At 47.7% G+C, this 17,226-nt stretch overlaps 1 protein-coding gene and 1 long non-coding RNA gene across 2 annotated transcripts in view; one reads left to right on the plus strand and one right to left on the minus strand.

Moving 5' to 3' along the window:
- Positions 1 to 581, minus strand: part of LOC102425124 — a 121,408-nt gene extending 120,827 nt beyond the window's left edge. The window contains exon 1 of the long non-coding RNA XR_002829364.1: positions 148 to 581. This is a non-coding gene — a long non-coding RNA (uncharacterized LOC102425124). The remainder of the gene's footprint in view (positions 1 to 147) is intronic.
- ADAMTS9 (ADAM metallopeptidase with thrombospondin type 1 motif 9) overlaps positions 1 to 17,226 on the plus strand; it is a 162,070-nt gene that overhangs the window by 2,411 nt on the left and 142,433 nt on the right. The window contains 1 exon segment of the mRNA XM_023754048.1: positions 4,547 to 4,709. Within this exon segment, the coding sequence (XP_023609816.1) occupies positions 4,547 to 4,709 (163 nt within the window).

A 17,226-nucleotide genomic window follows, 5' to 3' on the forward strand; every position in this document is an offset into this window, starting at 1 on the left:
GCGACATGCGTTGCTGCCACGCGCGTGTGACGCAGAAACTTTCCCGGGTCAGGCTCTCCTAGCGCAGGGCGCCCGGTGCTGCGTTAGTCTTCCCCTAAGCACCCCCACGCCCACTGTCACCTTTAAAGTGGGGACATGGATACTTACCGGGGTGCTCGGCTGACCCCTCCACGCGCTGCTGCTGCTGTTCGGAGAGTCCAGAGATCCCCGTGGGGATGTCGCATCCATCTCCGCCGCTCAGCGGAGGGACGGGTCGGGAGGCGAGCCAGGCAAACCTGATGACTGGGAGCGGGCAGGTTAAGCCTCTGGGATGCGGGCATCAGGATGAGCCCCTTGAGCCCCCAGCAGAGAGCCGCGGCCGGACGTGGAGACTGGGGTGGGCGGAGACGGCAGTTTGGCGAAGGCAGAGGGGGTGCTGGTGAGTCATCGCTGCCTCCAGACCTAGGTAGGGCTAGAGCCCAGGAATCCCTTCTGTTCCTCGAAAGGTTCCAGCCGGCCGGTGTGGGCATAAGCCGGGTGCCGGAGCAAGGGTATCAGAGCACCTGCAGATTCCAAGACCGTAACCCCGAATTTCAGAACCTAACGGGTCGGGCTGCGTCTGTACGTCAAGTTTGTAAACAGCCTTTACTCCTCCCCTTCCCCGCCTCCACACCCCGCTGAGTGGCCCCTGCGGTTGTATGAATATTTTGCTGCGCAGGACCTTCATTTCTATTGGCAGTTTTAGGCAGCCACTCGCACGTGGAACTGCAAGAGGTAACTCTTAGGCCACTGAGGACAGTTCTTCAGAAACGATGCCTAGACTCTGATAAGCCTATTGATATTGCATTTAATTTGCAAGCGGCCTCTTTTGGAGGAAGGGGGCAGTTCTAACATACATCCTAAATATATGCACACGTCAGTGATCTATCCCCCAAACCCTCGCCCCTTTGTCTTCCTTCTGAAACGTATCTTTCTCCGCCTCCCTACCCCTCCAACCTCCCCCTCTCCCCCCAGACTTCCCCTTACCATTTTTTGTAGCTGTGGAATTGTGGTGTTCCCAGTGGCCTAAAAGCCCCCAGGAAATCTTTCACTCTTCAGGGTGGACCATGCTATTTCTGCCTCCCCCCATCACCACACACACACACACACACACACACACACACACACACACACACCTCACTAGTAAAGTATCAGTTTCCCTGAATTCCATCTCTTACCTTTTCTGAGCATCCCTACCCTAACTCTAGCCCTCTTCACTTCTCTGCTCATTGGGACTGATGTCTAAGAAATATTTGTCTCTGGCTTTTCCTCCAGACTCTTCTCTCTTAAGCTCTGCCACTAACAAATGAATGATCACCGGTGCAAGGCCACATGGTTCCCGGCTCACCAGCTCTGCACAGCGCATGCCCAGTCACAACTGTGAACTCCGTCTGGTCCTTGAGACCATTTGCAGTGCTTCTCACCCCTCTCAGGCCGGCAGGTCCGGGGCATCTCTCAAGCTTTCCTCGACAAGGCCTGAATTTCAGGCAACCTGCTTTTGCTTCTTTTACTGAATTTCCCTTCTATCCTAATCCTGTCTCATTGCCCTTGGGCCTCCAGACTTATTTGTTCATCTCACCCAGCTTCACATGCTCAAATCATGCCCTTCTTTTGAAGTGTAACTTAAATGTAACTTAGATATCTTTCTTCCCAGGAAACATGTTCCTGGTCCTATGGACTGCTGTCATGTCTCCCTCTTCACCTTCATAGATGCATATGTGTATGTGTATTTCTCTTATGGTTCTTCTGTTTGCTCCCTTGTATTATAATTATAGTTCTTAGTAGGTATGTTCTGTCCCTTTCTCTTTGGCAGCAGGATCAACATCAATTCATTTCTCTTCCATATTGGAGCCTTAGATATTATAGGTACCCTAGAGACCCGGTGCACAAAATTCACGCACAGTGGGGTGGAGGAGGGGGGTCCCTCAGCCTGGCCTGTGTTCTCTTGCAGTCCAGGGCTCTCGCAGTCCAGGACCCCATACTCCTTACTGCCCTCCTGCAGCAGGGGTGGGAGAGGCTCCCGCCACCACCGCTGTGTTCGCCAGTCGTGAGCCCGGCTTCTGGCTAAGCAGCGCTCCCCTGTGGGAGCACACTGACCACCAGGGGGCAGCTCCTGCATTGAGCGTCTGCCCCCTGGTGGTCAGTGCATGTCATAGCGACCCGTCATTCCGCCGTTTGGTTGATTTGCATATTAGGGTTTTATTATATAGGATACCCTGTATGTTTGAATAAATGTTCACCTTGACCAAGAAAGAATTACTCTTAGATCAAGCGTTTACTTGTGAATCAACAACAAAATTAATTTGGCACTATATGGGCACCATTTATTGAACTCTCATGATGTGCTTTGCCTTATAATGAGTACTTTATGTATGAATTATCTCATACAGAACCCTCACACAATCCAATCCTCAACTCATTTTACAGATGGGGACAGTGAGGCTTTGAGAGTTGGAGGCTTGCTCGAAGTCTCACACTCCTAAGTGGCACAGCTGGGGTTCCCACCCAGTCTTTCTGACCCATGCATTTAGCCACTCAGAGACTAAATCCATATTCCTAAAGAGAATTTAATTTAAAAAGGCACTGCACTGCCCTGGCCAGCGTCACCCCATGCACCAAAAGGTGTGGGTTTGATCCCTGGTCAGGGCACATTCCTAGGTTGCAGGCTCCATCCCTGCTCGGGGTGCATACAGGAGGCAACTGATCAATGTTTCTCTCTCGTATCCATGTTTCTTTCTCTCTCACTCTCTCTTTCTAAGCATCAATAAAAACATGTCCTTGGGTGAGGATTTAAAAATAACAGTAAAGATAAAATAAAAAAGGCACTGGATTGAAGTTGGGATACCTGAGTTCTAGATTTGGCACTGGCTCTGTTCAGCTGCTCTGTATCACCAAAGGGCAACTGCAGACCAGCCACTTTCTCCCTCGGCTTCCCTTTTCACCAGAGGAGCCAGACCCTTTCCAGATGAACTCCCAGGTTTTCCCCAGTACTTACGGTCTCTCTCTAGTAGGTTTTACATCCTGCACTGTGTTCAGAGAACACCAGAGTTGAGTATTGGAAACAGAGAGAGCTGCCTGGGTGAGAATAAAGTTGTTAAATCACTTCGCCAAAAACCAGCTACTCTTTTGCCTGCTCTGTGCACACCAGAGCTGTTCCGTCGTTGAGCTAGTGGCCTCTAAATCATGTAGAGCACTTTTTAAAAAACATAGATGCTAGACCTTACCCCTGGAAATTCAATTTGCAGATAAGGGGTAATGCCCCAAATCTGAATTTTTAAAAAACTTCCCAAACAATTTTGAATCTTAGCTGGGTTTGGAACCTGTCCTAGCCTAATGCTCCACAAACTTTATCGTGCATAAGAATACCATGGAGTGCTCATTAAAATTCCAACTCCTGCCCTGCCCTGAGATTTTGATTCAGTGGGTCAGATTTGGGGTGGAGCGTGATTATTTGAATTTCTAGCAAATTTCTGGATGATGCTTATAACCTTTATGGACAGTCATTTCCTTGTGTCCAGGGAAAGGTAAAAGGTCTTCTTTTCCTTTACTTTTTCTTTTTCTCCTTTTTTTTCTCCCCCAGTGCAGGAAAGGGAACAATGGAAAATGAGAGAAGGGTTTGACTCCTCTAACACATTGCACGACATGGGGAACTTTTTCATGCTCTTGTAATGTTTTGTTTGGGTGGGTCAACCTTGAGGCATCATTCGTCATTTGCAAAACTGTGGGTATGTGAGAAGGAGAGGAGAAAGAGTTGCCACTTTCAAAGTGCTTAGAATGATTGGCAAACACAACTGTATCCTGGCGGTTAGAGGCTAACACCACACCACCAAAAGCCACTAATATGTTCTAAGCCCTTACAAGGTACTAAGTACATTAAGTGCATTATCTCATTTAATCTGCAGGATAATCCTTTATAGTAAGTTTATCCCTAATTGACGAACAAGGAAGCTGAGGTTCAGCATTTAAGGAACTTACCCAAGATGGGTGGCAAGATGGGTGGGTAAGAGGCTGTGCTGCGACTGGGACCTGTGCTGGGCAGCCCGGCCCCAAAGCCTGGTACTGAATCACTGCCTGTTGCAAAGGGAAGGGTGGGAGAGACTCAGGGGCTAGTGTCACAGGTGGCACCACCTTGAGTGCCTTGTGGTCAACATAGGCTTCCTGAATTTGAAGTCATGATAATGCTTCCATGGGTCAGCTTTTCTCTCAGAGCTCACACGGGTCCCTAAATTTCCAGCTGTCTTCACACAGAGAAACACTGTCAACAGCCTGGAGAAGGGAATATGTGATTAGAACTTGAGCACCAAGGAAGTATTCCTTAGAGACGGATTTGGTGAGCAGAAACAATAGTGTCAAGTCAAGGAGAAGGTACTGGTATGGCTGAGAGTGAAAATAAATCGCTCTCCAAGTGTGTCCGCAGCATTTTGGCTTTAAGCAGCCCTCGTGACAAAGGGATTGGGTCAAATGGCACCGTCTCCACTTTCAAATGTTTCATCTTTATGAAATCAACCTCTCATCTCTTCCTTTGCAGCTGGGCACATTCCGGTCCCAGGATGGGGATTATTTTATTGAGCCACTGCTGTCCATGGATGAACCAGAAGATGAAGATGAACAAAACAAACCCCACGTTATCTACAGGCTCAGCACCGCCCAGGAAGAGCCCTCCACAGAAAGGCACGCGTGCGACACCTCAGGTATTCGTGTCTTCCTTCAGCAGGGATCCCACCCCTGTGATGGGTCATTGCCCTGCTGCAGACAGGTAGCTCTTTCATAGGCTAAAAGCACTACCCTGGTCATTGTCTTTTATTTGATCTTCCAGTGAGGTTGGAATTGTACAGACATGAAAGCTAAAAAGATCCTTAGCACCTTGTTCCAGGTGGCACAGCTAGTAAGTGACAAGGCCAGGATTCACACTCAAACAGCAGTGACTCCAAGCCCACTCTGGGCAGAGCTGCCTCTTTCGTTGAAGTTGCTAATATGACTAAGCTTAGTAACGTCCTAGGCCAGTGGTCGCCAAGCTTTTGGACCTCACGGATCACCAGTGGTCTGCGGACCACCGGTTGGCGACCACTGTCTTAGGCTATTAGAGCCATATCTTCAGTCAGCAATTGCTTATGTTTCTTGTTTTCTATTTCTTTATTTTATCATGTAAGGTTACAAATGGAACTCAAAAGCTATGTTTCTTGGGATTTTTCCTATCAGCTTCAGCTTAGCTCATGTTCTGTGGCTTCAGGAATATGTGACTGGAAGTGTGGGTCGCACGGTCGGGTTTCTCTCAGATGCATCTGTGCCCACAGCTGGATCCTGGCCAGGTGCACTGAGGCTGCATGCTGCCGGTGAGCTGGGCAGCATTCTCCCCGCACTGGACCTGGCAGAGATGCTGAGCCCACTGACGATCTCACAGCTAGACCATAAGGAAAACCCTTGTTTGCCTGTCTTATTCCATGGTTCGTTTTCTCTGTGCATGGTTCGTTTTCTCTGTGCAGGGGTGTGTGTGTGTGTGTGTGTGTGTGTGTGTGTGAGAGAGAGAGAGAGAGAGAGAGAGAGAGAGAGAGAGAGAGAGAGAAAAGGAGAAGACTTAATAATGCCTTTCAAAATACCCTCAAGGTTTATTTTTAAATTAACTACCCAAGTGGATTGATTTTCTGGGCTAGAGGACAAGTTATTGTCAAATCTTATTTAAACATAAAGAAGAGGGAATCTAAAAAGGTGAAGATCGAGGACAGTGGAAGATGGCTTACTTTTTCACAAAAGCTTATTTGGTTCTGGGCATTGTTGCTTTGGGGCCTTTAAGGGCCACATTTCAGATCACCACGGCCAGCCTTTATTTTTCCTTCTGACTTTGGCTTGTCAGTGACCGGTGTGGTGGGCCCTTCCTTCATTCCAGCAGCTTTGACTGTTCCTCCAAAGGTTGCTGCTGAACTCGCCACTCTGGTTTCTCTCCTCCAGCTGCTCCTGCACCCCTTCTTTCAGCTCAGATGCAGGGGCTCACAATAGTTGGAAAGAACTTTGGAGTATGGCACAGTTGCCAGCTGCCATTAGAGAGATGGGCCAGCAGGTCATGGCAACCTCCAAAACCAGGCAGCCTTCGCACAGGGAGTGAAAATAGGTGGGGGTGGGAGAAGACCCTCTGGCCAGAGAGGAAAACATCCTCTCAGTAAATATCGACCCATTTAGATTCAGGGATGCCCCCCCAAGATCACTGAGTGGTAACCAAGAGTAACCAAGTGGCCTGCCTGTGGAGCCATTCAGGAACCTTTGCTCTTTTGTAAGCCCCTTTCTGCCCATCCTTCCCTTTGCATTTCCAGATGAAACCCCAGGTTCTGTCACATGGACACTCTCTATTTGACCCTGAACTTTGCACAAGGGGATGTAGTTGTCCTTATCAGTGAGATAGACGTGCTTTCTGATAGGTGAGTGAAAGGCAGGGAGTGGGCCAACAGGAAAAGGATTGTCTTGTTTGCCTGGGCGTAGAAGACAGTGTTTATCTGTTGCTAAAATACCTCTCTCACCCTCCCATCTCAGCAAGGCCAGCTGTTTTTGTTTCTTAAGGCATTTAGGAATTACACACTTATTAACCCACCAATGCCACTTCTGTGGAAATAATCGGACAATTGTGTAAGGTATTTCTGGGAGAATACTCAGTACAGGGTTGTTTATTATAGAAAAACGCTGGAAACAACCTGAGTGCCCAGGGGTGGGGGGTGAGGTATGCAGGTGATGGATTCCTATGCAGCTATTAAAAATGATGGCAGAGATGTATGTTAACAAACACAGAAATATGTATAGTATGTGAACAGGCAGTGATGATTCAGTGTATATGGTATGATTTCATTTTCTTAAATAATGAAGTGTGTGTGGGTGCATGGGGGTGTAGAGAAAAAATCTGAAGCAATATGCATGGAAATATTAAAAGAAATTATTTCTGTTTGGCAGGATCAGAGGCAGTCTTTTATGTTCTTATATTTTTGCCATGATTCTGTAGCAGTTTCATAATCAGAAAACGGAGTTTGAAAAGAAATGGGGGTGGGGGCATGTAGTTATTGTGTAACCCCATAGCACTTGTCACCAGGGACCAACAGCCAAGCCAAGATCCTATGCTCACTTGCTTGCCTTTTCTTTTTCTGTTTGGGAATGAGAGAGTTTCGATGCCACACAGATAGAAATCCTGCTTTGTAGCTACTTCTTTGGAGCACTGGGCTAGTCAGAGCTGAGGGTCCCTCTCCACCTCACTAAATTCCTGGTACCCATTGGACTGACCTGGGGATCACCATGGTTTAGTCTCCATCAGGGATTGCGGACCTGTCACCCCATTAGAATGTACTGTCACTTTTTGGTTAGGCTCCCACGGGTATGATCATAAAGGCGGAAAAATATTAAGATGATAATTAAAGTCATCATTTGTTGGTCTCATAGTATGCGCATGTGGGGGTCTCAGTGCTACCCATGTTCCATACATTATCATATGTAATCCATTCATCAACACTGCAGGGTAGGTATTATTATCCTTATTTTACTGTTGAGAAAATGACAGCGCTAAAGTCACACAGCTGGTAGGAAGTGGGCTGACTTGAGCCCGGGTCAGATCCCAATGTGGTCCACTGTGGGCCAGATTACCCTGAAAACAATGGAAGAAGCTGCCTTTAAAAAATGCTTTTTTACTTAAGATTTCAAAACATCCTTTTTGACTTCCATCTAATCTAACCCCTAAATGACACTAACAATGGCTGACATCTGTTGAGCATGCGTTGTGTGGCAGGCACTCTTACCCATGTTTTATGTGGATTATATGTTTTAATCCTTACCTCCGCCTGGGTTGATTTTGCAGTTGGGAAAATAGAGACACAGAGAAGTCCATAAAGTGGACTGACCCACGGTCACAAAGCTCATAAACATAGCCTTTTGTCCTGGTCTCCTTAGAGCAGCGGTTCTCAACCTGTGGGTCGCAACCCCTTTGGGGGTCGAACGACACTTTCACAGGGGTAGCCTAAGACCATCCGAAAACATATATAATTACATATTGTTTTTGTGATTAATCACTATGCTTTAATTATGTTCAATTTGTAACAATGAAAATACATCCTGCATATCAGATATTTACATTACGATTCACAACAGTAGCAAAATTACAGTTATGAAGTAGCAACGAAAATAATTTTATGGTTGGGGGTCACCACAACATGAGGAACTGTATTAAGGGTTGCGGCATTAGGAAGGTTGAGAACCACTGCCTTAGAGGATTCTTTGGCCGAGATCCCTCTGTTGATTCCATTGTATTCACATATGAATTACCTTTTCTGTAGGAATTTTTAAATGCCTTCCCAGAATTTGATTTGATGTGAGGGGGGCTGCCTGGTGCCCGGAATTCCCACCCAGACTAATGAGTCACCAGGGAGTGTGTCTCCAGCATGCCTCAGTTGGAGGGGAGGCTTGTTACACATTAACCTCTTGAATCCATTAATAATTTAGCATAGATTAGCTGATTAGATTAGCTGCCCTGAGCATTGGGCCCAAATGGAGTGAGAGACAGAGCTGAGGAGCAGACCTCTGAGGGGGCTGTAAGTAAACAATTCTGGGACAGCTGGAGGGTTCCAGGCAGTAATGGAAGCTTTGGCTGACTTCACAGTCCCGGCTGGGCCCCAGCAGGGCAGTGGTTGTTGGCTAATTAGTGATTTCTGTGAGAAGCTAGCCAGCCTCCATTTTCCCACACACGCTCATGCCCTCAGACCCTTCCCCCAGCCCCGGGGCCTGTGCACAGGAGGACAGGCAACAGGAGGGGCCATGGTTGCTTCCTTTACGCCGGGAGCAGCTCGCTGGGGGGCAGGTGCTCCAGTGACTCCCATTTTACAGCTGAGAAGACTGACTGGGAGGGTCAGTGGCCTGCCCGCAGCGTGTACAGGAAGCAGGGGCGCTCCAGCCAGGACTGGCTCAGCGTTCAGGACAGTTCCTGCCATTTGGGGTCTATTGTGTTGACTTAATTTCCTTTCACTTACCCCTCAGCCTTCATACCTTTTTCTCTTTTTTATGTTCCTCAATGACTTGATGATTAATAAACAGTCAATATAAGCAATGGCCTCTAAAAGCCTTAGTAAGTTATTAGAAAACTATTATTTTAAGTAACTGAATTCTTGAGATTATTTCCTCACCTTTATCTTCTTTGTAGCATATATATAAAGATTGCTATTTTTGACATTGGAAGCTATAGTGTAATATGCCAACAAAGTCATTAAAGGATAGAACAAAAGAAACCTCTAATATAGGAATGGTTTCTTCTCTCATCTGTTCTCATTTATTCATTGAATTTTTTATTTTATTTTTTTACTTTTCATCTTGTTTTTTAAAGCATTTTAAAAAGTTAGAGGTGTGGTAAAACAAACATACCCTCTACATTTAACAATGACAAAGCATTTTCCACATTTGCTGCTTAATTTTCCTGTTTTCTAGAGTATTTTAAACTAAACTCAGATATCTTGACATCTTCTCTCTAAATATTCCAATCTACCTGTCTGGAAGATGAAGATATTTTCTTTCTTTTTTTAAAATATATTCTTATTGATTTTAGAGAGGAAGGGAGAGGGAGAGAATCATTGATTGGCTGCCTCCTGGACTACCCCTACTGGGAATCAAGCCTGCAACCCCGGGCATGTGCCCTTGATTGGAATCGAACCTGGGACCTTTCAGTTCTCAGGCCGACTATCCACCAAGTCAAACCAGCTAGGGCTGAAGATATTTTCTTATATAACTGTAACATTATTTATGATGGTGAGGTAAATCAATGATAATTTCTCCATGTCCCCTAAAGAGTTCCTATAGTAAAGTTTTTCTAATTGTCCCCAAAATGCCTTTTTATATTCCTTCTGCTTAGATTGTGATCTAAACAAGGTCCACACATTGCGATTAGTTATGTCTCTTAAGCAACTTCACTTGTTGTCATTGTAGTTGTTAAAGTTGCTGTTTTAGTTTTAGTTTTGCTCCCATGGCCCCTTTTCTCCTTTCCACTTCCTTGGCTCTTTGCTTGGCCTTTGTCACCATAAGGTTAGGCTGCATTTGCAACCATTTGAAAGAGCAGAGTCAGCACCCAAACCTAGAGCAAGTACCAAGAACTCCACCAGCGGAAGGAGCCACGTCAGAGTGGCTTCACAGAGCACAGAAGGCGCTGTGGTAGGTGGCTTTTTGACACAGTGTCTAGCAGCGGTCGCCGACCTTTCAGACCTCATGGGCCACCAGTGGTGCACGGATCACCTGTTAGTGACAACTGAAAATCATGAATGAAGAGGAAGCATTCTGAGTAACACAAAAAGGATGAGGAAATGCAAGGTGTGCTGGTTTTCTGCATGTGTGGGCTGTGGGCTTTGAGAAGGAATGAAATGAAACGGAGTGTAAATGTTGGCCAAGCGCTTCCTTCTGTATCGACCCCCATCTCTCAGGGGACGTGGGAATTAGAGTGGGTATGGAAAGCAGTTGGCCTGTGGTGCATGGAAAAACTTCCAGTTGATGTGATTGGCCTCAGCATTTCTCTGTTAGTTTTTCTTTTACAAATCTTTTTATTTTCTAGGTTTTTCCCCCCATGTTTCTAGGAAGGTATAATTTACATGCAGTAACAGTCAGCCTTTCTAGTGTCCAGTGCTGCAAATTTTCGAAAATGTATATCGTCATGTCACCATCATCACAGTCAACATAGAGAGGAATTCCTGGTGTCTTGTGTGGTCAGCCCCCTTTTCTGTTTCTACAGGTTAGCCCAGGGGTGGGCAAACTTTTTGACTCGAGGGCCACAATGGGTTCTTTAACTGGACTGGAGGGCTGGAACAAAAGCATGGATGGAGTGTTTGTGTGAACTAATATAAATTCAAAGTAAACATCATTACATAAAAGGGTACAGTCTTTTTTTTTTTAGTTTTATTCATTTCAAACGGCCGGATCCGGCCTGCGGGCCGTAGTTTGCCCACGGCTGGGTTAGCCCCTTCGCCGCTGTCATAGAAACAGGATCACTAAGCATAGTGCTGCGGTTCATCTGGGTAGCCTATATCAGAATACATCATTTTTCATTGTAAGCAGTGTTCCTTTGCATGAATACACATACCACAGTTTGTTTATCTGACCTAGCTGAGGGACAAAGTTTTGACAATTACAGACAAATCCATACGTTTCCATTTCACTTGGGTAAATACTTAGGTGGGAGATTGCTAGGTTATATGGTAAGAATATGTTTAACTTCACAAGATACTGCCATCTGGTTTTTAAAGTGGCGGTACCATTTTGCAGTCCCAGCAGCAGGGTATAAAAGTTCCATTTTTCTGCATCCTCACTAGCATTTGTTATTGCCAATATTTGGTTTTGCCTTTTAATTTTAGCCCATCTAGTAGATGTGTAGCGGTATCTCCTCACAGTTATAATTTGCATTTCCCTGATGACTAAGCATCTCTTCATCTGCTTATTTGCCATCCCTGTATCTTCTTCGGTTAAGAGTCTAAATGTTTTGCCCACATTATAAAGAACTGGAATATTTCTTATTATTGAATTGAGATTTCTTTATATATTCTGGATATAAGCCCTGTATCAGCTATGTAGTTCAAGTGTCTTCCTCCAGGGCACATGCTTGGGGTGCCAGCTGGATCCCAGTAGGGGGTGTGGCTCGGCTCTCATTGTCCTCATTTGCAGACACTATTGCATCCGTGGCTTCCTTACTTGAGTGCAGACATTGTGTGCAGCACAGACAGCGCTGTCAGGATGACACTGACAACGCACAGCGCGGGATTCGGTAGAGAGTGTGTTCAAGACGCAGGAGAAGAGAGATGGACTAGGAAAGGCTTGTTGTTCTTGAAAGCAGTGCCTATGCCAACAGAGAAGGCGCTGCTGTTGTTATTTCTCATCGGTGTACGCAGCCAGCTTCCCGCTTCCAGCCTGTGCTTTATGATGGGGGGTGGGGTGTCTCTTGCCTCACAAGTGAAGCAGTTACAGAGGAAGCTTTGGATGCCTGAGGATGTGACTATGTTCTCTCGCACAGAGCACGCACCGCACAGGGGAGAGGAAGAGACAGCCAGGGGCAGTGAGACAGGAGGGGCAGTGGTGTGACGTTCAGCCCTGTGAGGCCACGCGCCTGGGGGAAGAGGAATGGGACACATAACCCCACGATTTCCCAGAGTTCCTGTCCTCTGCTTTGTGGGCAATACAAGCGTTTTCCCAAAGGTTTCCTAATCCTTACATTTGATGCTGGTCCATTGTAACAAGTCTGATTAGAGAGAATGGAAGTGGTTTTCAGACACTGGTATCTGTTCTAGCAGGTCCAAAAATAAAAGCTTCCCAGTAAGTGATGGAGATGTGTGAGTTGTACTCCCCCTGACGTTATTTAACATCAGCTACAGCCCACTTCTTTCCTGTTGGTCTCTCTGTTGGGGTTCCTCTGTCTCTTGCCTGCCCACCCTGTCGCTGTGTGGTTATTTCTCCTGTGCACTGAGTGACAGTGGCCAAGAGAAGAGGTTCTTGGGTTTTTCTCCTTTCAAATCCTGGGACTTCAATTTTCAGTGTTGTTCACCTTTATCTTATAAGTATAAGAACTCGTATTTTTAATACTAGAGGGAGTTTGGAGAGAACTTCTACCCCAGTTCGTCTCTTCACGGATTAGGCAGTGGTTCTCAACCTTCCTAATGCCGCAACCCTTAATACAGTTCCTCATGTTGTGGTGACCCCAACCATAAAATTATTTTCGTTGCTACTTCATAACTGTAATTTTGCTACTATTGTGAATCGTAATGTAAATATCTGATATGCAGGATGTATTTTCATTGTTACAAATTGAACATAATTAAAGCATAGTGATTAATCACAAAAACAATATGCAATTATATGTTTTCAGATGGTCTTAGGCGACCCCTGTGAAAGGGTTGTTCAACCCCCAAAGGGGTCGAGACCCACAGGTTGAGAACCGCTGGATTAGAGGATCAAGACTCAGAATTTCAAAGGGATTCGCAATTGGAGCTAGAGCGAATGGAAAGGTGGCCCTGACAGGCCTCTTCCTTCCCAGCCCTGTGTTCTCTTCAAGCTGCAAGTCGCAGAAAAGCTGGCTGGGAAAGTGCTTAGAAAGAGGATGTTCCAAAGTGCCACTCAAGCCCTGGCCAGTGTGGCTCAGCTGGTTGAGTGGTGCCCCCATGCACCAAGAGATCATAGGTTGATTCCCAGTCAGGGCACATGACTGGGTTGCCGGCTGGATCCCGGGTAGGGGGTGTGCAGGAGGCAACCGATCGATATTTGTCTCTCACATCGATGTTTCTCTCTCTCCCTCTCCTTTCCTCACTCTTTAAAATCAATAGAAACTTTTTCTTTTTAAGTGGGACTCAAGTGACATATTGAAAGTGCCACTGGATTTAAGTGTAAGAACAATTAAGAAACCAGTGAGATCATTTCAGTTATCTTATGGCTATGGAGAAAGATAACAGACTTTTAATTCATTTAAGGAATTAAGTCATTACAGGAGAGCTGAATTTACAGCAACTAAATATTTGAGCTGGCCAGGTGCTGCTGCGAGCAAGTGACCTATGGCTGGGAGGGTTCCTGACCAGGTGCTGTGGGAAGGTGGCCTGTGGCTGGGAGGGTTCCTGACCAGGTGCTGTGGGAAGGTGGCCTGTGTCTGGGAGGGTTCCTGACCGGGTGCTGCTGCGAGCAAGTGACCTATGGCTGGGAGGGTTCCTGACCGGGTGCTGTGGGAAGGTGGCCTGTGTCTGGGAGGGTTCCTGACCGGGTGCTGTGGGAAGGTGACCTGTGGCTGGGAGGGTTCCTGACCAGGTGCTGTGGGAAGGTGGCCTGTGGCTGGGAGGGTTCCTGACCAGGTGCTATGGGAAGGTGGCCTGTGGCTGGGAGGGTTCCTGACCAGGTGCTGTGGGAAGGTGGCCTGTGGCTGGGAGGGTTCCTGACCAGGTGCTGTGGGAAGGTGGCCTGTGGCTGGGAGGGTTCCTGACCAGGTGCTGTGGGAAGGTGGCCTGTGGCTGGGAGGGTTCCTGACCGGGTGCTGTGGGAAGGTGGCCTGTGGCTGGGAGGGTTCCTGACCGGGTGCTGTGGGAAGGTGGCCTGTGGCTGGGAGGGTTCCTGACCGGGTGCTGTGGGAAGGTGGCCTGTGGCTGGGAGGGTTCCTGACCAGGTGCTGTGGGAAGGTGGCCTGTGGCTGGGAGGGTTCCTGGCCAGGTGCTGTGGGAAGGTGGCCTGTGGCTGGGAGGGTTCCTGGCCAGGTGCTGTGGGAAGGTGGCCTATGGCTGGGAGGGTTCCTGACCAGGTGCTGTAGGAAGGTGGCCTATGGCTGGGAGGGTTCCTGGCCAGGTGCTGTGGGCAGATGGCCTGTAGCTGGGAGGGTTCCCGGGGAGCTCCACTGTGATCAGAGCACAGCGTGCCCCTGCGACCACTCGTTGCCATAGTGGCTGGAACACCGACATCAGGATGAGAAAAGGTTGGTACTGCAGACTGTGGTGTGCAAACTTGTCCTCATCCTGTGGGAACTGGGAGGCTGTGCAGCAAAGGAATGTGGGAGATATGCTCTCCAGGAGTTGCTAGACGCTTTTTTAAAGAGATCCTGCCCAACTGCTCTGATAAGGGAGTGATACCTAGACCCACCACAGGCATCCGTTCTGCCTTGGGCCACCCAGGAGCTGCTGTCAGATAGCAGGAAGCCCTGGAGCCACTCCATTCCGCAGCCCTAAAAGGGTGCTACCCTCAGGAATGAGTCACCACAGCCACACCCCTCAGCGTGGACCTAGCCCCAGGCCCAGTGCAGCATGTTACGTGTATTAAAGCATTTAACTCCCCTCCTAGGGAGGAACCATTCGGATCCCATTTCACAGATGAGGAAACGGGACACAGAGGGCTTAGGTGACTGCCAGGGTCACACCGATTGACTGTGGAGCAGCGGGGATTTGAACACAGGTCTCTCTGACTCCCAGGCCCCAACTCTTATCTAGCATATCTCACTGCCGCCAGTAGTCACTCTGCACACACTAAATGCCTGGAATGCACCATCCTATAGAGCAGCCAGTAGCCCCGTGTGGCTCCTGAGCCCTTGAATGTGGCCAGTGCCACGTGTTGCAATGACAATATGTTGCATATATTGACTTAAATAGAATAGAAGAGTATTAAAATTAATTTCACCTGTTTCTTTTGGCTTTTTATTTTAATGTGGCTATTAGACATTCTTAGCTTCCAGGTGTGGCTCACATTTTATTTCTACTGGAAAGTGCTGACCTAGAAGATCCCAAGGCATGTCGAAACGGGGCCACAGACAGTGCGGGGGCGCCGTGGGCCGCTGGCACCCGCCAGCCAGAAGGGCCTAGCTCCCCTGATTGCTTAGAGATGGAGTGAGTCAGAACCAACATTTCCCAAAGGGTATTTTGCAGGATATTAATAGCAAATCAAACAGTCTCTTAGTAAAATATAGACTTGGGTATGTTCAGCATTTTATAACTTCAAATAGATGTTCTTTAAATACTTTCTCGAGTTGTTTCAAGTGTGCCTCAGTTTCCTCGTGTGTGCCTTGGAGACAGCAGTCCCCATGGTGTCTGGGTGCCGTGAGGAATAACAGACTAATCCATGTGCAGTGCTTGGAGGAGAGCCTGACAGGGCGGCCTCCGACATGGGGAGTTGGTACTGTGATAGCAGTCGTCTCGCCATTACAGCCAGAGGAGCAGCAGGATGCTGAGGGAGGGTGTGCAGCAGGGCCTTTGGGGGTGGTGCCCCAGCTCTCAGATCTGATTCAGCAAATTTAACTCCCCAGGTAGCTGGAGGCACCCACTCCTAGAAAATAGTGTGATGACCCTCAGACATAGCTCCCGCCACCCACCTCCCAGCACAGCCCCTTGAACTGCAAGAAGCTTCTCACAGTCTTCTTCCCCGAGCAGCAGCCAGCAGTACCCTCCTTCCATCCCTCTCTTCCCAGGGTGCTCGGTCCCCTCCCCTGCCCCACAAACTGGCCAAGGTCCTGGGACTGCCCTAGTTCATGGTTAAACCAATGTAAACTGGTTTCTTTGCTGCAAGACTTCTCAAAGCCCTTAAAATGCTAATGTGCCTGGGAGAGGTCCCAGATGTGAATGCGCTTAAAGGGTTTTTGCAAAGCTACCTGGTTTGTTTTTGGAAATATCTTCTGGGACTAATGTTCCGGAAACCACTCAGGGAAACATAAAGATTCTGGGAGCCAAAAAGAAGGCTTAGCAGCATAATCTCTTCCTCCACTGCCCTTTGCACACATTCCATCAGTACTGAGCATGGAGCGCCATCAGACACGGGCATGCCACACACACACACACACACACACGCACACACGCGCACGCACGCGCACACGCATGCATGCGCACACAGAGCCCACAGAGTGATGCACACGGGGACTTGATCTAGTGAGTATCCAAGAGTCACTGCTGTTTTTAAAGCTAGCAAATTGAGGGCCCCTTTTAAAAAAATAAACCTTGGTAATTTCATTCATGCCCTTTAAATCTTTATAAACACAGAACAATCCCACCTCCCTCAGCACCCCCTCCCCCACCACCACCACCCAATTTTTGGAAACACATTGTTCTGTATTATTAGAACATTCGTTGTTTTATGGCTGTTTTTGTTTTTCTGTTTTATCTCTTCCTCCGCACGCTGTTTATCCACCTTCCACTGACCCCGCAGACCAGACCGCTTCTCCGTCCCTCCCTGCAGGCCCCCGCTGAGTAGCTCTCTGGGCACAGGCCCAGAGCCCAAGCTTAGAGCTGAGGAGGACTCAGAGGGCAGGGAGCTGCCTTGGCTTCCTCTCTTGCTCCCGTGTTATCAGCCCTTGGAGCCCATTGAGAGGTGCAAGTGCTTGCATTTGTTTACATGGAATTACATCGCAGACTATGTCTTCTCACTCTCAACCCTCATGTGTTGTTACCTAGATTGAAAGTTCTGTGGAAGCAGGGCCTGGCCTTTTCTGTCTTTCCTTCCTTCCTTCCTTCCTTCCTTCCTTCCTTCCTTCCTTCCTTCCTTCCCTCCCTCCCCCCTCCTTTTCTTCCTCTCTCCTTTCGCCCCTCCCTCCCTCCCTCTCTCCCTCCTTCCCTTTCTTTCTTCTAACTCTCCTTTCCCATAGAAGGTTCCTTCTAAAGTAGTTTTGCTTGAGAAACCCTAATGTCAACATACTAATTTATGAGGAGAGCGTGTTGCATGCTACTAGCAAAACAGTACCAGCTAGTAATTACCATGTGAAATATTTCATGGCTC

The sequence above is a fragment of the Myotis lucifugus genome, unplaced genomic scaffold (genome assembly GCF_000147115.1).
Source record: "Myotis lucifugus unplaced genomic scaffold, Myoluc2.0 scaffold_55, whole genome shotgun sequence".
NCBI lineage: Eukaryota > Metazoa > Chordata > Mammalia > Chiroptera > Vespertilionidae > Myotis > Myotis lucifugus.